The sequence below is a fragment of the Gallinula chloropus genome (genome assembly GCF_964237585.1).
Source record: "Gallinula chloropus genome assembly, chromosome: 1".
NCBI classification, from domain to species: domain Eukaryota; kingdom Metazoa; phylum Chordata; class Aves; order Gruiformes; family Rallidae; genus Gallinula; species Gallinula chloropus.
In genome coordinates this window covers 1,600,581-1,623,403 of record NC_140085.1, presented here as the reverse complement: position 1 = coordinate 1,623,403, position 22,823 = coordinate 1,600,581, and the positions used below count along the sequence as shown (strand labels likewise).

At 55.0% G+C, this 22,823-nt stretch overlaps 1 protein-coding gene across 1 annotated transcript; it reads right to left on the bottom strand.

The window, feature by feature from the left end:
* Nucleotides 1–324: 324 nt before the first annotated feature.
* Nucleotides 325–22,823, bottom strand: GDI2 (GDP dissociation inhibitor 2). Its single transcript, XM_084260793.1, has 11 exons — nucleotides 22,642–22,823; nucleotides 12,525–12,632; nucleotides 11,538–11,637; nucleotides 9,526–9,660; nucleotides 6,387–6,585; nucleotides 5,886–6,017; nucleotides 4,814–4,913; nucleotides 3,596–3,767; nucleotides 2,806–2,950; nucleotides 1,813–1,867; nucleotides 325–1,449 (listed from the first exon to the last, which is right to left on the bottom strand). The coding sequence occupies exons 1-11, from the start codon at nucleotides 22,684–22,686 to the stop codon at nucleotides 1,294–1,296; spliced, it is 1,347 nt and encodes a 448-aa protein (XP_084116919.1). The 5' UTR covers nucleotides 22,687–22,823; the 3' UTR covers nucleotides 325–1,293.

Here is a 22,823-nt window from a genome sequence, read left to right as displayed (position 1 = left end):
CCCACGCCTCACTTACTCCTGTGGCCCAACAGCAGGATCACTTCCGGCTGTGTGAGCTGAGCCAGGGATGAGTAAGTCTCAGTTCTGACTCAGAGAGGATCAAGGCCCCATGAAGAACTATTTGCTGCTCCAAGCGAGCACTAGTTGGGGCTGTGGACACCAGGGGGGGCTGCAGGGAGGGAGAAAGGGGCTTGCAACAAGCCTTGTGCCGAAGAGCAGAGAAGCCTGAGCTCACCCCCGGCAGGCAGCGCTCCAGGGGGATCTCCTAAAGGAGAAGCTGCTCCTCCCCCTGCAGTGAATCAGAGCCGAGCACAGGACTGGTTTCCAGAATTTGGCTTTACTTCGCAGTACAGAAATCATCTGGAGCCTTGAGGAGACACGAGAAGCACAGGCTCTGTCATACCGATACCGCAGCGCCGTTTGGTCCGCCCCAGGAGCCACCCAGGGTACAGAAAAATACTCCCAACAAGCTCCCCTGCTCTGCAATTTGTTCTCTCAATATTGGGTTTGTTTTTTGTTTTTTTTTTTTATTCAGATTAAAACACAAAGGAGCCTTCAGGCAACAGCTGTGTCCCAACCCATGTAAACAGTTTGAGAAGCTGAAAGTGGAGGTTAAAGTTCTGTGCCCAGAACTAAGCCAACATTTGCTGCTACAATAGATGTGGGCTTGGTGGTAGGGGGGGGGTTTGTCCATAATACAACTTTGCCACAGAGTTAAGATCGATGGGAAGAGGCTTTTTTAGGGATGCTGTCCACAATGTAACGGAGTGCTCAGGTTCTAGGGTGGGTTTTTGTTGGGTTTCTGGGGTGGTTTTTTTTCTCTCAAATCCTTGATAATGAGGTTTGAGTGACAAAGGTCACATCTACTAGCTCACCAAGAAGCACATCATGGTGAAGGATGGTTACAAATGATTCCAAGTACAAGGTAAGACACAGCTGTCAATGGGTTATTTCAGATCTGCACCAACATCTACGGCTGCTGGAAGAAAAAAAAAAGAAGGGTTTAAAAAAACCAAAAGGAACACTAAGGTGGAGAAACCTTTTGCTGGCGAGGTTAAAAGTCATTAACTTGGTCAGTAATTAGCCAGATTCTGGACAGCAGCCCTACTAGAATGAAATAATTAAACACATGATATCCAAAAGGGGAACATGACCAGTGCAGTACTCTTCAATCTCTCAGAGATGGGATTACAAAAGCAGGCCTTACAATATTGAGTTTCATACAGTGTTCATTAAGTTCCTTATATATTCATATTAGCCGATTTTAAACTTCTCCTAATTAAGAGATTCTCATTACTGCTGCTCCTCCTCCCCGTAGATATCGTTCTTCTTGCGTTTCATCTCTTCAAAGTCAAACTCTGAGCCCATCATCCTCTTGTAAATATCTTTGATGTCATCGCACGTCGTCTCGAAGTGAGTGGTGGCGTCGTAGGTGCGAGAAATGAAGATCTGGGAAGAGCAGGAGGGGGTCAGCACTGAGCCCCCCCTCCTCGTCTCCCCCCCTCCTCGTCTCCCCCCCTCCTCGTCTCCCCCCCCTCCTCGTCTCCCCCCCCTCCTCGTCTCCCCCCCCTCCTCGTCTCCCCCCCCTCCTCGTCTCCCCCCCCTCCTCGTCTCCCCCCCCTCCTCGTCTCCCCCCCCTCCTCGTCTCCCCCCCCTCCTCGTCTCCCCCCCCTCCTCGTCTCCCCCCCCTCGTCTCCCCCCCCTCGTCTCCCCCCCCTCCTCGTCTCCCCCCCCCTCCTCATCTTCCCCCCCTCCTCATCTCCCCCCCTCCCCACCACCCCCCTCACACACCCCAGCTCAGCGCTCACTAACCTGGCTTTCGGTTCCCAAGTCGGTCGGTGCAAACAGGTCGCTGATGCTCACGAACCTGGGAGGAGGGAAGGAAACAGAATCACTGACTGGAAGGGACCCCAAGGGTCACAGAGCTCCAACCCCCCTGCCACAGGCAGGGACACCAACCTCCAGGCCTGGAGCTACACAAGGTTGCCCAGGGCCCCAGCCAACCTGGCCTTGAACACCCCCAGGGATGGGGCACCCACCCCCTCTCTGGGCAGCCCCTTCCAGCCCCTCACCACTCTCTCTGCAAAGAACTTCCCCCCAATATCTCCTCTCCCCCTTCCCTCCTCCAGCTTCACTCCAGCCCCTTGTCCTGCCAGTCTCTGCCCTTTAACAAGCCCATTCCCCTCCTGTTCCTCTGCTCCCTTCAGGGACTGGAAGGTGCAATGAGGTCCCCCCACAGCCTTCTCTTCTGCAGGCTGACCCAGCACAGCTCCCTCAGCCTCTCTCCATAGGGGAGCTGCTCCAGCCCCCTGATCATCTCTGTGGCTCCTCTGACCCCTCTCCAACAGCCCCACATCTTTCTTGTCCTGGGGCCCCAGCTCTGGACACAGGACTCCAGCTGGGGCCTCACAGGGCAGAGCAGAGAGGGACAATCCCCTCCCTGTCCCTGCTGCCACCCCTCTGCTGATGGAGCCCAGGATCCCATCGCCCTTCCCAGCTGCAGGAGCCACTGCTGGCTCAGGGGAAGCTTCTCATCCACCATGACACCCAGGTCCTTCTCAGCAGGGCTACTGAAAGAAGACAAGCCCACAACCTTCAGAAGGGTTTCAGAGCATCATGGAGCAGCAGTGAGGGCATGAGAAGGGCTGGGCTGAAGGACATCAGTGCACTCAATGTTTCAGTGGGTGAGCTGCAACACCTCTGCGCAGCCAAAAGGCCCCCAGCCCCGCTCTGTGTTCATGCCTTGCCCTGAGCAGCCTCAGCAGCGAGGGGGGAAGGGGCAGAGGGGGCTGGCTGAGCTCTTACTTCTGCTCAATGGGCTCCAAGAGGTCCAAGGCCGGCTTGATTTCCTTCTCTGGGTCAGCAGTTTCCACAGTAGTGCTGGCAATGGCGATGTACTTCCCCTGCGCCGCCACGTTGTGCGCGGAGGAGATCATGCACACGTAGATATCTGTGGGGAAGAGCAGCACAGGGCTGGGTCTGTATGCACCAGGGTGAGCTGACAGCCCGGGTCAGGCCTCATCCCAAAGCTGCTTCCAGCTTGCAGGCACCTCTCCCTGCTATTCAGAGCCTCCTCAGCTCAAGGCAGACCATGCATGAAGGAGATCTGCCCTTGCCTCGTGCTCCCACAGACTCCTGGCTGAGGGGCTGGACAGGAGCAGCCCCATGAGCTCTGCAGAATTCAGTCCCCTGTGGCAGTGACAGCCACTGAAGGCCAGTGGGGTCCCCAGCAGCCAGCCCACCCCTCTGTTCCAGGGCAAGGAAGCGTTTCCCCCTTGGCACGCAGCCCTCACCCCATCCCCGTGCCCCTCTCCCAGCTTGCAGCCCTCAGCAGGCTCCTCACACCGCTCCCCTGCCCCAGGCCCTGGTTTCTTCCACCTCCTTCCCCACTGCCCTGAACCACAGCACAACCTCACTGGATTTCCAGCTGAGGACACCTTGAGCAGCAGCAACACTGCTTCCCACCCCCTGTTTGAGTCACCTCTCACTGCACCATCGCCTCGGCACGAGGCCATTTAGCGACCACCCCGCCTCAGCAGGAGCAGAGACACCCCCACACCACACAAGCCCAGGGAGCCCCAGGCCCCCCACACACCTGATTTCCGGTTGACCTGGTTCTGTGGGATGATGATCTGGCAGGAGTTGGCATCGTTGGTGTTCTTGATGGGGTGGCTCAAGATGCAGATGACCCGAATCACCTGGCCCACCTTCGTGACGCGATCCGAGACGTAGCTGGGGTCGCAGATGAGCTGTTTGCAGCGAGCCACCTGCAGAGACAGACAGACAGACAGACCTCAAGTCACCACCACACAGACACTGGCAGCCAGAGGTGGGGGAAAACACACAGTTTGGGGACAAACAGGAGCTGTTTGAGGCGGCTGTTCCTGCAGTAGGGTCTTATTCCACCACCAGCCACGTGGCTACACAGAGCTGCAGCATCCCTCATGGCTTCTCCGTGACATCCTGTAACAGCAAAGCTCTAACCACTACAGAGCCCAGTCCTTCCAGTCTGGAACTGTAACTGGCTGTGGTCAAGGCTGAACCAAACTGGGAAGAACTGAGCAGTTCCCCTCAGGACTCATTTTTACAGGAAGAATTCATCACTGCAGCTCCAGGGCCTGGAGGTTGGTGGCCCTGCCTGTGGCAGGAACTCTGTGATCTTTGGGGTCCCTTCCAACCCAAACCAGTCTGGGATTCTCTGATTTGACCAATCTGCAGCCTCCAGCCAGCCTGCACTTGGGCCCATCAGTCTGCAGCACGGATTATCACCTCCACTGCTAGCTGGGGACACGTCATCCCCTACCCAGAAGGGACATTTTACCCTACCAGCGAGTCCTCAAGGGTCCCACAAAGCTCCTGCTCCAGCTGGGAGCACATTTACAGCTTCCAAGCAGCTCGCAGCCCTCTCACTAGTTTAAGATTGCCAGGTTGAGAAGAAGAAAGGCTGAGCCAGCTGTCCCAGCAGCTAATACTCAATGTCAAGGGCAGAGCTGGTTCCATATGGGGGTTACACGCACGCAAGCGGCTCCGTGCCAGCGCAGCCAGCTTCATCCCTCTCAGAGAACAACCTTGCCACCCCAGGAGGACCTCCAACACCTGAGGCAGCACCACCACACCACACTCCCCACCATGAAAACACCAAGAAATGAGGGAAAACACCAAGAAGTGAGGGAAAACACCAAGAAATGAGGGAAAACACAGCGCTGTGGTTGAGCTCTCTTGGTTCTAGAGCTTCAGCGAGGTGTTTTCCACCCCACTGGTTCAGTTTTCAGAGGTGGGGTGGGGAGTAAGGAAGGAACTGGAAGGTACCTACCTCCCCTTCAGACTTCACACCAACCACCTTGCCATTCTCTATCACGATCTCCTCGATGGGCTTGTTCAGCATGTAGGTGCCCCCGTAGATAGCGCTTAGCCTGCGAGAGTAAAGCCACGTCAGCGCGGCCCACGCGTGGGTGGGCTGGGCAACAACAGCCCTGCCAGCCCCTAAACAAGCTGTTCCACTCAAGACAAGCCACACATCAGGCTTAAACCTCTTCTTAGGCTTAAGGATCTAGGCAGAAGGCTGCCTGCTATTTCTGCAAGGAATCAGATGGTGTTTGGGGGAAGTTACAGCTGCAATTGCATCCAGTTAGGGGGGGGATCGGTTTGGTGCAACCCAGCTGGTCCCGCAGAGCTGCAGGATACACCAGGTAGGAAAATTCAACAACTACACCCTGCAAAGAGTGTCTGGGCAAAGCCCAAACTACCACCAGGAACAGGAACTGGGGTAAACAAGCCCAGAAAGCAGCACTCTCACATGGAGGAATTGCTTCTTAAGATGGAGAGAAAGCCCCCAGTGATGGCAGCAGTTTGATGCTGTATCGTGTTCTGGAAGCCTGAGGCACAGAATGGCCAGGAGGAAAAGGCCTTTAAGATCATCAAGTCCAGTTGTTCCAGTCCTGTGCTGCCCCAGCTCCCTGAGCACCTCATCTCCCCTCTCTTCAACACCCCCAGGGCTGGGGACTCAGCCCCCTCCCTGGGCAGCCTGTGCCACAGCCCCACAACTCTGCCAGGGAAGAACTTTGCCCTCCCAGCTGAGCTGACCCTGCCCTGGGGCAGCTTGAGCCCATTGCCCCTTGGCCCAGCTCCTGTCCCCTGGCTGCAGAGACCATCGCCCACCTCTCTGCACCCTCCTGGCAGGGCAGGGGAGGTGGGGAGAAGGGCTCCCCTCAGCCTCCTCTTCTCCAGCCTTAACACCCCCAGCTCCCTCAGCTGCTCCTCAGAGGATTTGCCCTCCAGCCCCTTCCCCAGCCTGGCTGCCCTTCCCTGGATGCACTCAAGGAGTCCACACATGGCATTTCCCACCAGGGCTGAGAAAACACTGGAGTCCAAACCCAAGTTCTCACCTTGCAAAGCCCTGGGGCAGCTCTCCAAGGCCGTAGAGCGGGTACAGGTAGGGGCTTTTACCGTACCGAGCCAGCGACTCGCTGTAGAGCTTAATCCTGTTGATTGTTTCTTGGCATGGTTGATCTAGATAGCTGGAGAGGGTGGTTAGTGATTAGTAACATCATAAAATGAGACTCAGAGCAAAATACACTCAAGACACCAAAACATTTGAAGTCTCCTTCCCCATCCTCTGGCTGCTCCTGTAAGTACTTCCTTGGAAGTTCTCTTTCAGAAGCACTGAGCATCACAGGAGGGTTAATTAAGAAAAGAGCTGCTTCATTAAGCCAAAGAACACACAGAGCTTTAAATACCCATCAACACAGCACCCAGTATTTTAAGATTCATGCAGCACCCAGGAGCAAAAGCGCTTCAAGATGACACCCCCAGCCTCAATCAGCGAGGCTGTAAGCACCCCCCAGCACCCCAACGGTTTGGGGGGAGCAACCAAACCCCAGACTTACTCATCAGTCCTGTAGAGAGCAAGGGCATGGCCAGTGAAGTCTATAACGTCCTGGCCCAGGTCAAACTTCTTGTACACGTCCCTCATGGTGGTCTTCTTGGGATCCACCCCTTCGAAGGTCCGGGGGTCGTTCTCATCGAAGTTGGCAACGTAGACGAGGAACTTGCGGAACCGGCGCTTCTCAAACAAGCCCATTAGGCCTGGAAACAAGGGGGGGGTGTCAGGAATTCAGTCAGTCTGCAGGTGACACTGAGCTGGGAGGAAGTGTTGGTCTGATTGAGGGTGGGGAGGCTCTTCAGAGGGGTCTGGACAGGCTGGAGCCATGGGATGAGACCAATGGGATGAGGTTCAACCAGGCCCATGGGACATGACAACCCCTGGCAGCGCTACAGGCTGGGGCAGAGCAGCTGGAGAGCTGCTGGGAGAAGGACCTGGGGGTGTGGGGTGAGCTCAGCCTGAGCAGGAGCCAGCAGTGTGCCCAGGAAGGCCAAGGGCAGCCTGGCTTGTGTCAAGAGCCAGCGTGGCCAGGAGGGCTGGGGAAGGGATTGTGCCTCTGGGCTGGGCACTGGGGAGGCTGCAGCTGGAGTGCTGGGTCCAGTTCTGGGCTCCTCAGCACCAGAAGGACATGGGGGTCCTGGAGCGAGTGCAGAGAAGGGCAACCAGGCTGGGGAAGGGGCTGGAGGGCAAATCCTCTGAGGAGCAGCTGAGGGAGCTGGGGGTGTTGAGCCTGGAGAAGAGGAGGCTGAGGGGAGCCCTTCTCCCCACCTCCCCTGCCCTGCCAGGAGGGTGCAGAGAGGTGGGTGATGGTCTCTGCAGCCAGGGGCCAGGAGCTGGGCCAAGGGACAATGGGCTCAAGCTGCCCCAGGGCAGGGTCAGCTCAGCTGGGAGGGCAAAGTTCTTCCCTGGCAGAGTTGTGGGGCTGTGGCACAGGCTGCCCAGGGAGGGGGCTGAGTCCCCAGCCCTGGGGGTGTTTAACAGAGGGGAGATGAGGTGCTCAGGATCTGGTTTAGCACAGGACAGGGATGGTTGGACTGGATCTTAAAGGTCTTTTCCAACCTTGTCACTCTGTGAACTCACACAGCCACTCAACAGCTTTTCCACTGCCAGGGAGTAGCAGTAGCAGGTAAAACTGCTGAGCACTTCAAACCTCACTCAGTCAGGTGGAGTTTGGCCCAGAGGGCTGAGGGAGGCTCTCTGTTCAAACAGGAGACACACAAGTATCTGCAGAGGCCTGTGCTGGCAGCCAGCCCTGTGTACCAGACCTCAGGAGGTCCTAGAGCCAACTCCTCTCAAGACCTGGCTGGAGGCCGAGCTCCTACGCACGCCTCCCAGCTGGGGGAGAGCTTGGAGAGCAGTTTCTACCTGGCCTGGTGAAAAGCCTGGCTGGAGCTTCCCTAAGCAGAGACCTGTGTTTGGCATCTACCAGAGTCACCATCAAAGCCAGTGGTGCTGAGCTGTCCTGCAGCACCACCAAGGAGCCAGCGAGTGCTGCGAGGGTCAGCCCTTCAAACGTGACACCAGACAAGGCACCACTCAGGAGTTTTGACTTTCTACACTCTGGAGAAGCAAGACTGGATGTGCTGAGATGTGAAGGCAGAGACAGCAGCAAAGGCACCTCCTACTTCAAATCACAGAATGGTTTGGGTTGGAAGGGACCTCAAAGCTCATCCAGTCCCACCCCCTGCCATGGGCAGGGACACCTCTCACCAGCCCAGGCTGCTCAAGGCCCCATCCAACCCGGCCTTGGACACCTCCAGGGAGGGGGCAGCCACCACTTCCCTCCCTGGGCACCCTCTGCCAGGGCCTCACCACACTCAGAGGGAAGAATTTCTTCCTAATATCCAATCTAAATCTTCCTCCTTCCAATTTAAACCCATCACCCCTTGTCCTGCCACTCCAGACCCTTCTCAAAAGTCCCTCCCCAGCTTCCCTGTAGCCCCTTCAGGGACTGGAAGGGGCTGTAAGGTCCCCCCAGAGCCTTCTCTTCTCCAGGCTGGACCAGCCCAGCTCTCCCAGCCTGGCTTCACAGCAGAGCTGCTCCAGCCCTTGGGTCATGTTTGTGGCTCCTCTGGATGTGCCCAAACAGCTCCATGTCCTCCTTGTGCTGAGGGCTCCAGAGCTGGACCCAGCACTGCAGGTGGGGTCTCCCCAGAGCAGAGCAGAGGGGCAGAATCCCCTCTCCTCTGCTGCCCACACTCCTGGGATGCAGCCCAGGATGGGGCTGCCCTTCTGGGCTGTGAGAGCTCACTGTCAGCTCATGTGCAGCTTCTCATCCCCCAGCACCCCCCAGTCCTCCCCTGCCGAGCTGCTCTCCAGCACATCCCCTCCCAGCCCATAGTGATGACAAGGATGGCAGTACAAGTGCCTAAGAGCCCTTACAGGGCAACAATGTGGCCAAAATTGAAGGCACAACCAGTTCCTTCACAGCAAAGGGGAGTATCTGCTGTGAGGAGGACTCAAACCCCAGCAGGCTGCACATCTGGGGCTTTATCTACAGGAGACACTTCATCATGAGGCTTTTCAGAGGTGCTGCTACTCACATCCTGCACCTGAAGCTAAGGGACTTCCCTCTGCCAGCACCCCAAGTTCTTCACTACCCAACTATGAGTGATCTGTAGTTTTCTCTGAAGAGCAAAATTTAAGCAGCTCAAGTCTTAGTCATGGTCTAAGCACCACCTGACAGAATCAGGCATTCCAGTTTGCCTGCTGAAGAATGTGACAACGTTTTTCTCTCTCTCACACACACAATTCCATCCAACATTGAGTATTTGTGGGAAAGATTCCCATCAAACCCCATGGGGCACCTCATGAAGTAAAATACCACTCAACTCTCACCAAATGAGCCACAGGACAAGGAGCTTGACCTGCTCCACATGAAAGCTCCATGAAAAGAGTCACTCAAGGCTCAGGAAGCTTGAGACTCACACTGCAAGTGGTGTTTGAAGTCAAAGGAGGTGCAGAGAAATCCCACACTAAGCACAGCTTGTCACTGAGATGGAGCCAGCACACGTGAGGGAGGGGAAGATCTCCCTTCCTCCACGAGCACACAGCATCCTGAGCTGTGGGTGGCAGAGCCTTGCCTCCCCTTTGTTGGAAAACAGCAGCCTGAGGAGGAAACAAAGCAAGGAGCAGCTACTCACTGGATGCCAAGGCTTCTGCTTCAGTGGAAGGAACTTTGTAGATCTTCCCTCCCTTGTAGACGAAGCTCCCCTCGATCACCTTGAAGTCTAAGTAGCGAGTGACTTCTGTGTAGAGCAGCATCTTTACCAGCTGACCTGGAAAGGAGGTTTGGCACAAGTCAACCAGCTGGGCTGTAGGTGGAAGCCCAAGGGGAGGACTGTGGAAGCCCAAGGGGAGGACTGTGGAAGCCCAAGGGGAGGACTGTGGAAGCCCAAGGGGAGGACTGTGGAAGCCCAAGGGGAAGACTGTGGACGCCCAAGGGGAGGACTGTGGACGCCCAAGGGGAGGACTGTGGACGCCCAAGGGGAGGACTGTGGACGCCCAAGGGGAGGACTGTGGACGCCCAAGGGGAGGACTGTGGACGCCCAAGGGGAGGACTGTGGAAGCCCAAGGGGAGGACAGCGCTCTTCAGGAGGCAGATGGTCCTCCCAACACAGCAAAAGGCTTCAGCTGCAGCATCCCATTCTAGGGAGGGGATTGTGCCCCTGGACTGGGCACTGGGGAGGCTGCAGCTGGAGTGCTGGGTCCAGTTCTGGGCTCCTCAGCATCAGAAGGACATGGGGGTCCTGGAGCGAGTGCAGAGAAGGGCAACCAGGCTGGGGAAGGGGCTGGAGGGCAAATCCTCTGAGGAGCAGCTGAGGGAGCTGGGGGTGTTGAGCCTGGAGAAGAGGAGGCTGAGGGGAGCCCTTCTCCCCACCTCCCCTGCCCTGCCAGGAGGGTGCAGAGAGGTGGGTGATGGTCTCTGCAGCCAGGGGCCAGGAGCTGGGCCAAGGGGCAATGGGCTCAAGCTGCCCCAGGGCAGGGTCAGCTCAGCTGGGAGGGCAAAGTTCTTCCCTGGCAGAGTTGTGGGGCTGTGGCACAGGCTGCCCAGGGAGGGGGCTGAGTCACCTTCCCTGGATGTGTTCAAAAAAAGGGTAGATGAGGTACTTAGGGATCTGGTTTAGCTCAAGATGGTAATGGTTGGACTTGAGGATCTTCAAAGGTCTCTTCCAACCTTGTGATTCTGTGATTCAACCCACACAGCTCTTACACCTCTGTGTAGCAGACAGGGTGTAGCAGGTACTCACTAGTGCAATTATTAGGAAGCTTTTAAGACTTTCTTAGTGGCAATTAACAGCTTCCTTGTCACTGCTCCAGCTTCCATCAGTCCTCTGAGTAAAAGCATGTTAATCCACTGGGGAACGCTGCAACTTTTTGCTCCCTGGAGTTCAATCACCCTCAACATGACCAGCCAGGCCACATCTCTGAACCACAGCAGCTCCTCATCCTCACTACTCACACCTACCACAGCCTGCACATCTGCTGTCCAGCTAATTTACCATAACTCATGAGCAGCTAAAGCCAACTCACCCATCCTCACCTGCTGTCACAGCCCTAGAGGGATGCTGTCCCTAAAACCACTCCCCAACAGGATTCCTGTGAGCCCAGAGTAACCAAACCTTGACTGGGATCAGATCAAGTCTTCCACTTCACCAGCCTTGAGCAAGACTGGCACTACACAATGTATTTATCCCCTCAGGCTGCAGGGACAAGAGATTCCTGCAGGAAGCACTTGGTGTTTGGCAAAGGGAGGTGCCCCCCAACTTGTTTGAGTTGATACCCACTTCCCTGGTAGGAGATTTGGTTTGGAAGGGCCAACCCAGTGCTGGATTAAAGGAGGAGGGTATTTAGGGGATGAGAGTCTGCAAGCCATACCACAGGAACAAAGGGAGTTAACAGTCACTGTGGAACTGCTGTGTGCTCCAAGCTGGGAGCATCTTCCAAGGTCTGAAGGTCCAGAGCCAGGCTTCACAGAGCAGAAACCATGGTGTTTCTGGTAGGAACATGTGGGGATCAGCTTGAGTGAGGTTCCCACAGCTCTTTAATGCTTCTACAAGGTCATGAAGGGACAGCTGAAGGGCCTCCCACCCACCTACAGCTCTGAACACTGACCTAGGCTAAGCTTTGCAAGGCAGAGCTCAGCATCACTTACCATTAGCCATAAGGAATTTTGGAATTAGGTCCACGTTCCAGTCTCTTCCTCTCCCCATAGATTCTGGTGGAGTTCCTGGTAGATTAAACCTTTTGTAGAGCTGCAGAGAGAACACAAAACTTATTATAGCAGAGGAAATATCTCTGGGTGTAATTTCTCCCACACATGAACACACTTTCCACCCCCACATCTCCCCAGCTGAACATAAGCTCTTCACAGTGAGATTTTGGCCAGAGTTTCAGCTCCAGTTGGATTTATTTTTTGATGCACAAAGTGCATCCAGGAACTTCTTACAGTAGGAATTGGGCAATGTTACTCTGCTCATCCAGTCTGTCTTCCTCCAAGGCTTAAAGCTTGGGAATTTATGACCTGCTGAACCAAAACACTGTTTAACTAACCTCACTAACCTGGTCAAAATGCTGGCTTCAGGAGAGGGCAGGCTCCTCCTCACACTTCAATAGAAATATTCACTCTCCAATATCAATATTTAACCTGATGAAGCAGCAAGGAGAGCAGAGGTTCCCTGACAGCCACACTCCTGGCTTTAGGGGCTACCCCATCCCAGGATGCAAGCAGTGACCAGATGAGGTGGCAGCTCTGGCTGGATGTGCTCACAGGCCAAGGACCAAGCATAACATCAAGGCACTGAGAGCTCAGAGAGGTTTTTTAGGCTAGTGTTCACCAGCAAGTGTGGCCCAAGAGTTTTAACACCCAGTTGTGAGGGTGTTTATACCTCCCAACCATTGCTCAAGTGCCACAAGCTTCAATCTCAGCTGGGAACTAGAGAAAACAAGCACGATCTGCCAAGGGTAAACACACATAGTGGCTGCTCCCCTGCTAGTATCTGCTGTAGAAGGGCCATAAAACATTCTTACTCAAAGGAAACCTGATGTGTAATTACTCCCAATCCATCCCTAGGGGAGCTGGGAAGAAAACCCCCTTTATGCTTCCCAGGGAGGACACAATAGGTGGGTGTTAGGTACTTACATCCTCCAGGGGTGTGATGGATGCGCTTTCCCCTCCGTAGTAAGAGTTCCGGTCCATGTGCAGGACTTTCTTCCCATTGACTGACATGATCCCAGAGAGGATGCATTCCTGTGGAGAGAGGAAGTGAAAGGGATGTGAGGGGCTCCTTAGCTGTACCTGAGCCTCCTTCTGTCCTTTACTAATGATGTTCACTCAAGGAGCATGTTCTGACAGCCTGCTGCACGCCTGGACTGGGAGGTACCTGCACAGACCTTGGGAAACAAAGGCACCAGTTGCCCCAGTTGCAGAGTTAAGACATGCAGGCTGGAAGACTTCTGAGATGGATTAACCCCTTAGTAGGTCTGCTGTCTGCTCTGGGCAAGCCAACCAAGCTGTTGTAATGACACAACTACCAGCTATCAGGGTTGCCCTGAGGGTATTTCTGGGAAGTTCATGTATTTGGGCTAGATTAGGAAAAGCTGCACTCTGAAACCACCAGTTTAGCAAATTAAGAGTACAGACAGAGGGGGAGCACCCTCCTTTGCAGCCCTGCCTTAAGGACCACTGAGGGAATGAAGATGATAGGGCACATGATAGGGCCATGAAGATGATCAGGGGGCTGGAGCAGCTCCCCTGTGAAGGGAGGCTGAGGGAGCTGGGCTGGGTCAGCCTGGAGAAGAGAAGGCTGTGGGGGGACCTCATTGCACCTTCCAGTCCCTGAAGGGACCCCAGGAACAGGAGGGGAATGGGCTTGTTAAAGGGCAGAGACTGGCAGGACAAGGGGGAATGGATTAAAGATAAAGGAAGGAAGGTTTAGGTGAGATATTAGGGGGAAGTTCTTTGCAGAGAGAGTGGGGAGGGGCTGGAAGGGGCTGCCCAGAGAGGGGGTGGGTGCCCCGTCCCTGGGGGTGTTCAAGGCCAGGTTGGATGGGGCCCTGGGCAACCTTGTGTAGCTCCAGGCCTGGAGGTTGGTGGCCCTGCCTGTGGCAGGGGGGTTGGAGCTCTGTGATCCTTGGGGTCCCTTCCAACCCAGCCCAGCCTGTGATTCTGTGACTCTGGGCAGTCTTCTCAGAACCTCAATCTTTGGTATCCATGACACCAGGACACAGAAGAGAGTCAACAGCTCCTCTTAGAGCACAGAGGCAGCACAAAGAATAAACTGAAGCCATTTGGGAACTTCAGCATCTCAGCAGACACTTTGCTGTCCATGTTCCACACCCACTGAGATTAAAACCACAGAGATCACTCTGAGCAGCAGATCAGCTGCTGTGTCTGCAGAGGGACACGAGTTGTAGTTCACAGGGCACAGCTACATCCCCATTAAAACACATCTTTGCAACTAGCCCTGTCACCAACTGAGAGGCCAAAGAGCTGAACAAAACCTTGCATACTTGCATGCTTAGAACCATTTATCATGGAGGCTTTGGTGATCTTTCCTGCTCCACATCAACTCTCTCCAAAGGCAAAGTTCCTCCTGTTATTGAGTTCTCATTCACCATCAACACTGCCTAACTTGTAGCTCTTGCCCACGTCTCACACCACCTTCCATTAAGCCTGAGAACCCCCACATCCAGCTGCTGAGATGCCACCACTGCACATCTGGAAAGGAGGAGCTGCTCATTCAAAGACGGCCAGCAGCTTGGCCCTCCTGGCAGAGATCCTCCTCTCTGTAAGATCATCCAGGTTTACTCCACATGCAGCTTGTCCTGCTCAGGACTCTCCTCACTGGTCACTTCCCACCCCACTGCAGTGTGTAGGAGGCTCATTTGGAACGACCTTATGGCAACACTGACCAATACAGGGACCAGTTAGCTACCCCACCAAACCAGTTAGAACACAAAAAGCCTCCTACTGTTTATCCCTGGGCTCCATCAGCAGAGGGGTGGCAGCAGGGACAGGGAGGGGATTGTCCCTCTCTGCTCTGCCCTGTGAGGCCCCAGCTGGAGTCCTGTGTCCAGAGCTGGGGCCCCAGGACAAGAAAGATGTGGGGCTGTTGGAGAGGGGTCAGAGGAGCCACAGAGATGCTCAGGGGGCTGGAGCAGCTCCCCTATGAAGATAGGCTGAGGGAGCTGGGCTGGGTCAGCCTGGAGAAGAGAAGGCTGTGGGGGGACCTCATTGCACCTTCCAGTCCCTGAAGGGACCCCACGAACAGGAGGGGAATGGGCTTGTTAAAGGGCAGAGACTGGCAGGACAAGGGGGCTGGAGTGAAGCTGGAGGAGGGAAGGGGGAGATGAGATATTAGGGGGAAGTTCTTTGCAGAGAGAGTGGTGAGGGGCTGGAAGGGGCTGCCCAGAGAGGGGGTGGGTGCCCCATCCCTGGGGGTGTCCAAGGCCAGGTTGGCTGGGGCCCTGGGCAACCTTGTGTAGCTCCAGGCCTGGAGGTTGGTGTCCCTGCCTGTGTCAGGGGGGTTGGAGCTCTGTGATCCTTGGTGTCCCTTCCAGCCCAGACCAGTCTGGGATTCTATGACTTGCAGATTTTAACTCCAGTAAATCCTCAGTGTGCAGGAAGCCTTTCAAACCATCCTTCAATGTCAGCAGCCAAAGACCAACCCAGGGTGAAGGCAGCTTGTGGGAGGAGGTGTTTTGTTCCTTGCTGGCGTAAAGACTTGTCATTCTTGTACTTCCAGGTGGCAACAGGCAAAATCTTCTCAGCTGGGAGAGCAAGGTACTGCTGGCCAGCCTGTTAAACCATCAGGACACCATGGTAATCCAGCCAAAGCCCCAAGGAGCAAAACCAGAGCTGTCCTGCCCAGAGCACGACAAGAATGGGATGCTTTGAGTTTGATCCCTCAAGCTGTGGGTGATTTCAAGGCTTCCCTGTCATCCTGTGGATCACGAGCATAATGAGTTACACCATTTCCCAAAAAGCCTCTCCACGAGCCATCAGCTGCTCCTTCCTCCAGACCATCCTCCACAGGGGAGGATGCTCCTGCCAGACCACCCTCCAGAGGTCCCTCATGCCCTAACAAGCCCCCTCCACTCTTTGCAAACAGGCTGAGGCAAGCAGAAGCCCTTCCAGCAGGCACGGCTGCACCAAACCCTGCGCTGAGAGACTGCCCAAGCGCACCACCAGCCTTACAAGGCCGAGTAACTGCACACATGAAACTACAGGTGGCTTTTATGGTGTCAGTTAAAATGTTAATGATTTACCACAAGCAACACAGGGCTATCACACCAAATGCACCACCACCAGCCAACTGTGATCTCCTCAGTCAAACCAAATCTCTCAAGTGCTCTACACGAGGGCTTCAGTTTGACTCTCTGCTCTACCCTGTGGTTTTATTCCCCCTGGGAACATCTTCCAAAACCCTGGCTCACCAGCTCTGCCAGGTGGTGGTACGAGGCCACCAGCATCCACACTGGAGCTGAGCCACCAGGAAGCCAACCAGGGTTTCAAAACAAACTAAGTATCGACCGGAGGGATGGAGTTACAGTAAAAGCTGTAGAAGCCACCTTCTTCAGTCCAGAGGTCAGCAGATTTCTTTCCTGCACCTAAGGAAACTTCCAAGTAGGTCTTGCTTTATCTTCAAGCATCTCACCCCTCACTCCCCAGTGAGCCTGTGTCCCTTCCACAGGCTGCCTGCCCGAATCGCCAGCATCCCCCCTCGAGCAGAAGATAAAGAGGTCTTCAGTACCTTTTCAATCTTATTTCACAGCCATCAAACATCAACACAGTATTAGAGGTGAAGGCACTACGATACTATGTTATCCAAGGCTCATTTCACACCTTCACTCTATCATCCAGCCTCATGCAGAGCCTTGAAGCGTTGAAATCCCACGTGGGTCCTTCACCATCGTTGCCCTTTGAAGCTGCTGAGGCAACATCAGAGCCATAAAACACATGAGACACACAATAGATTTATCCTCCCAGCTCAGCAATTCCTTTTGATGGCTGGTGCTGGCTGCCCACTGGCTATGCTCATCCACCAGCACGTTAGTCTGTGTCTAGGAACCGCCTGCTATGTCATTACGTCGCTTGGGTCAGGGAGCGAGGCAAACAAACAGCCTGTACTGATAAGGGGAGGGCTGGAGATGGTTTAGACTGCAAATAGAAAAAGGGGAAGCATCAAGAGTTCAAATCTGTGGCTTTCTGAGGGGGTTTATAAACATCAACCTCAGGGGAACAGGTAAAACCGAGCAGCTGCTGACAGCAGAGTCACAAGGTTGGAAAAGCCCTTGATCATTGAGTCCACACTGTTCCTGTCCTGTGCTAAACCAGCTCCCTGAGCACCTCATCTACCCCCTGTTCAACACACCCAGGGCTGGAGACTCAGCCCCCCTCCCTGGGCAGCCTGTGCCACAGCCCCACAACTCTGCCAGGGAAGAACTTTGCCCTCCCAGCTGAGCTGACCCTGCTCTGGGGCAGCTTGAGCCCATTGCCCCTTGGCCCAGCTCCTGGCCCCTGGCTGCAGAGACCATCGCCCACCTCTCTGCACCCTCCTGGCAGGGCAGGGGAGGTGGGGAGAAGGGCTCCCCTCAGCCTCCTCTTCTCCAGGCTCAACACCCCCAGCTCCCTCAGCTGCTCCTCAGAGGATTTGCCCTCCAGCCCCTTCCCCAGCCTGGTTGCCCTTCTCTGCACTCGCTCCAGGACCCCCATGTCCTTCTGATGCTGAGGAGCCCAAAACTGGACCCAGCACTCCAGCTGCAGCCTCCCCAGTGCCCAGCCCAGGGGCACAATCCCCTCCCCAGCCCTACTGACCACACTATTTCTGATACAAGCCAGGATGCCATTGGCTTTCCTGGCCCCCTGGGCACACTGCTGGCTCATATTCATCCTGCAGTCACCCAACACCCCCAGGTCCTTCTCTTCCTGACAGCTCTCCAGCCAGCCTCCCCCCAGCCTGCAGCGCTGCAGAAAGGGCACAGAGACACAGCAGAGAACGCTGCAGGTACCCAGCTGGGGTCAAACATAATCTTCCTGCAAATTACAGTCATGCTGTGCTACTATAATCCAGGGCTTCAGCCAGTTCGGGTTACGAGGAGCTCCTGAGAGCCTGCATTGTGTTGCTGAATGAATGACAGAGCACGTCCTGCGGCGATCGATGTCGCTTGGCTGCTTCAAGTGGCAGGAGAACACAGAACAGGAGAGCATCCCCATCAGAAATGTAGAGGCAGCACATTTGATACAAATCCATAAGGAAAACCACCCAGAAGTAAGGGATTAACTTGGAGGTATCTGTGTTGCCATCCTTGCTAAGGCCATCAGTTCCTCCATCGCTTGCAGGAGCTGGTCACAGACAGACCTTCTGCAAGGAGAAGCCTTCAGGAATCGAGGGAAGCAAGTAGGTTTGACATGGATGTTCTCCAAGTAGGGCAGCAGTTGAGAAAGGATCAGACCAAGCGATGGAATCTCGACCCAGTGCCGGTCCATCTAACAGTGCTGAGGGGAGGATTCTGCAGGATACAGCCCTTCATCTTCACAAGAGTGGGTTCTGGCACAGCAAGAGCCCTCTCTTCAAAAACAGGGCTGTGCCATGGTGAGCAAGACGTTACACACAGCTCGTTATCATCGCCCAGGCTACTCTACCTTATTAACAGAGCGCTGGCTACGTCTACCGTGCCAGAGTCCAGCAAGGAAGGAAGATTCAAAGCTCTGCTTAGCCATCCAAATTGCAAAAGCAATTATTCATTGCTCTTGAGCAATCCCCTCAGCTACCAGGGGGATGATGCAAGGGACAGCGACGCTCCGCTTGGTCCTCACAGCCACTCTGACGTTCTTTACTGAGGCTCTTTAAGCCCTGAGGACTGTGCCTATACAATGAAATATCTCTTGAACCAAAGAGTTTGGCTACTCTGCTCCTCCAGAAAGTGAATCTGTATCTTTGTGATGGATTTATATAGGTTTAATGCAGTGAGGCAGCTGGGAGGTAAGAAGCTTAGTTCAGTGCACTGGTGCCTGCGACGAGCGAAAACCCGGCAGCAACACGGTGTCGTGTGTTCTCATTAAACAAGGTAGTTTAATTATGCCCAATATTAATGCCAAATAACCCACACTGTCTGGAGCACAGAAAGCAACACCTGTCAGAGGGCACAACATCCCATTCCCCAACACCCTGGCGAGCAAGGATCAGTCCTTTCCAGGCCCCAGGGGTGTAAATTAAGGTGAACTGAGAAGATCATTCTAGAAATCAAAGCACTTGGGTGCCCTCCTGCCTGCCAGATTAAAAAGGGGTTTGTGAAGTAGCTCTGGAGAAAGATGCTGCCTAATCTGCAACACAGGATGCACACAGCAAGTCTAAGCCAAGGATCTTAAAGCTATTAAGCCTGGAGCAACTTGGAGAAACCATTCCCACCAGCACCTCTACGATGCAGGAGCTGGAAGACCTTCCAGCTCGCGTGCCAGGGCAGCCAGACCCACCTGTAGTTGGCACACACAGCCCAACACTTCACCACTGGAGAGACTGGGAGGAAGGATACACACCCATAGGAGCACCATGGAGTTAGTTGTACCTTGTGTACAACTTCAGGCTGTCGTGTGGGCAGTAATTCAGGATTACAAACACACTGGGATGATTTTTCCACCGTGCTGCCACGATTTCATCTTTACAAGTCTGGCTCTGCAGCGGGGTCTCCAATTAGGAAGTCCAGCCCTAAAGCTGCCTGAGCTCTTCTTTACTGGTTGAAGGAGAGGTTAGCACCTGAAATACCCATGGTGTGCTTTCAGATCCATCAGAAGTGGAGTTCCTGTGTGCCCTTTCATAGCTGTGGCCCTGCAGACCCAACCAGAACAGCCACTGCAACAGATTATGGTTTGTTCACAAAGGCTCTGATGATTTGGTTCATCTCATTAAGACCAAAAACTGAACCTTCACTTCAGAAAGAGAAAGAAAAGACACTCCAGATCAGCAGTGGCTCATTGCTTCTCCCAGATGGTCTGGGTCACAGCTATTTTATTGGCTTTGTACAAGTCCTGGTGACGGATGCTGGGCCAAGTCAACCAGTAACTCTCATGGGACAAGACATAAGATGTGCAGAGCCCAACAGGAAGCCTGGCAGGGGGGGTGCAGCATTTGGGTCACTAGCAAACAGGACCCCTGTTTCATCTCATTTGGTTCAAGCAGCATCAAGATTGGCACCTGAGGTGCAAGCCAGGCTTTTTCAGCAGAGGAAAGGCAAGCAGGAGCCTGATGGGACTCCCAAGTCCATTGCTGGCCAGCTTTAAGGAAAGGGTGGTTGAAAACATCATCTCAAGCACCACAGCAGTTCAAGGCTGTTTGGAAAAAGGAAATAAATAACTAAATGTGTTTATGCAGCAATTTCCCAGTTCCTTGGGAAGCCTGACTCCTGCCAGCACTGGTACCAGAGCAAAGTTGGGATGAGAAACCTTCATGCTTCCAGCCTGATGCTTTTCCTGACTGCAGAGTCCTGTAGCCCTGCCTGAGCCACAACGGTTGAGCCACCACTGTGCACTGTAGGATGGGGAAGATGAGGTGGCTGCATCAAGACCTCTCTGTTTTCCCTCCACACGAGCTGCTGGAGCTGAGATGAAGTCTAATTGGTATCTCAAAGGTACAGCCTGCAGATCAGAAGCAAAACAAGCCCTCCTGCCTGCTCTCAGGCTCTGGAGTTTGGTCAGAGCACCTTAAAAATACAGCCATAATTTATTCCTTTTAACCCCACTGCTGATCATTAGCATTAGCTTGTCTTAAAAGTGATTTCACAAGGGGCCTTTTGTCAAATTTACATTGGCATTTGTCAGTTTGAGATTAAGCAGGGTGCTTACCAACCTGATACCACAGGCTCACTCTAAAGCATAAATTAACATTTTAATAGGCCCTCGGATCTATTGGAGGCCCCTTCACCAGCAGCTCATTATATTTCACCTCCCCACAAGTCCCAGTTCCCCTGCCTTGGTGAGCCAGACACAGGTTTTAGGACGAGAGTGCAGCTTTCCCAGCAAAAAAAGGGCAAGAAGCTTTAGCCTCCAAAGTCACTCTGACTCCCTCCAAGGCACAGCCTTCAGAGAAAGGAATGAAAGCAACCAGGAATAGCTGGGTTTACCCTAGGGCAGCAGGAGGGAAGACTCTCCCACACTTTGCACATTTGCTTTGTGCCACATCCTGATTTTGTTACCATTCTTCTCACACACTCTAAAGAAGGGGGGGGGTGGGTGGGTTGAGGGGAGAGGGAAGATAAACCAGATCCACTTTATGCAGCCCTAGTCCTGGATCAGCAGACAGGATGCTTTCACCACTGTGGCAACACCCCCACCCCAGCAATCACAGCACCAAATGCATGTATTTCTATTTACAATTACCATCAACAGGGGAGGGAAGTGTGTGTGTGGGGGGGGAAACCCCTCACAACCACCCCCCCAACCCCCCCCCAAAGATATCTCTTTGTCTGGCCACCTCTTCCCTCTTTAACAGGAGGAAACAAAAGCAGGAAAGGCTGGTTAACAGCGAGGAAAAAACCTTCTCTCCACCATATTGGATTTTCTTCCCCCTTTTCTTCAAACAATGCCTCTCACTTGCAGCCTGCAATCCACCCTTCAAACCCCTACCAAACCTGCAGCAGATAAGCTAGCCGTGACCCCAAGCACCTCCCCAGTTTGTAAAGGAGGCAGAAACCAGTAGAAATCCCCCCCCCCATCCCCTCAATGAACCTTAAAAGCAGCAGCGCTGCCATTTTTGGGGTTTTTTTAATGATTTCTTTTCCCCCATCAGTAGCCTGCAGCACGGGCTGCATCCTCTACAATAGGACAAAGCCTCAGCCCCCTCCCTCTGCCGCACCCCCAAGTGCCATCAGCTGTCAGCTTTCCTCAGGGGTGACCGAGATGAAGAGACATCGCTGGAGAGGGTTTTTTTTTTGGGGGGTGGGGGGAAGGAGGAAGGGAGGGGAAAATCAGCCGAATTTGACAGGCGTACAAGGCTCGCCCGCCTCCCCATCCCCCTCCTGCTGCAGTCAGGCTGGATGGAGAGCCGAAGGCTGCAAAGGCGGAGCGGGGAGGGAGGGAGGAAGGAGACGGGGGGGGGGACGCACACACACAACCAGGTCTGCCTCCACCCTAAGCTGCGCTCTGCTCCAGGGAGGGGAGTGGGGAGGGGGGGGAGAACACACACACACACACACACACACACACACACAAGGCTCGATGGACCTGGCAGCTACCTCGGCGCTGGGTTGCGAAGGGGAAAAAACAACATCATCATCACCACCACCATCATCATCATCATCAAATCTATACGTGTTTTAATCCAGGCGATGAATCCCCCGTTAGCGTTTTATTGTCCGTCATTCCCCGCCCTCCCTCCGCTAAACAACTGCATTTCCTGGGGCCTCCCACAAGCAGCGCGGGGGAGCCGGGCCCGGCCCCAGGGGGCGGTGGGGAACCCAGGCGGCCGGGGATTGGGGGTGGGGGGTGGTGGAAGGGGAAGGAGGGGGAGTGGAGCTGTTTTAATCATATTAATAAAACGCAGAACCCAGCGGGGGGTGTAGTTGGGGGGGAGGGGAATGGGGACGCAGGTGGCCGAGCAGCAGGGTGGGGAAGGGGTTCGTGGGGGGGGGGGCTGTTAGTGATGGAGAGTGGTGTCTTAATTAGATAAGCAGGGGGGGGGGGAAGGACCCTGGTATCCCCGGCGAGGGGTGGAAGCAGGAAGCAGGCACCTCAGGGTAAAATTTGGGAGGGGAAGTGGGAAGCCAAGCATACCCCCCCCACCCCCTCCCCAGGGTGGAGTTGGGGGGGGTGGGGGTGGAACTAGAACGGTGAGGTGACAGCGGAGGGAAAAGACCACAAGGTCTGAGCTTGGGGTGGGGATAATCAGGTGAGAAATTGTGGGATAGAGCCCGGAAGCTCGGGGAGGGGGGCGGGAACCGGGTCCCGAGGGCTGGGGCGGGGGGGGGGGGAACCGCAAGGCCCAGGTGTCCCAGCCGGGGGAGGGGGACGAGGGGAGGGGGGGGGCGGCGCGATAATCAGGTGATAGATGGGTAGAAGGACACGGGCGGCTGGAGGAAACCGGGCTCAGCACCCAGGGGGAGCGATGGGGAGGGGGCCCCAGGCGCAGGAGGGAGCCAGGTGGGGGGGGTGAGGTGGTGGGGGGGGTGTGAGGCGGCGGGGCCCAGCAGGGCGGCGGCCGCCCGCCCGCCCGCCCGCCCGCAGCAGGCCCGAGGCCCAAAGGCGGGCGGCGGCTGCTCCTCACCGTGAGGCCGGTGCCCAGCACGATCACGTCGTACTCCTCATTCATGGCGGCGCAGGGGAGGGAAGAGCGGGGCGCGGGGGGGGAACGTCTCTCGGGGTCTCTCTCTCTCTCTCTCTTTCCGCCGGCCAAGGGGCTGAGGCGAGCCGGGCGCTGCGGGGCCGAGGGAGAAAATGGAGCCGCTG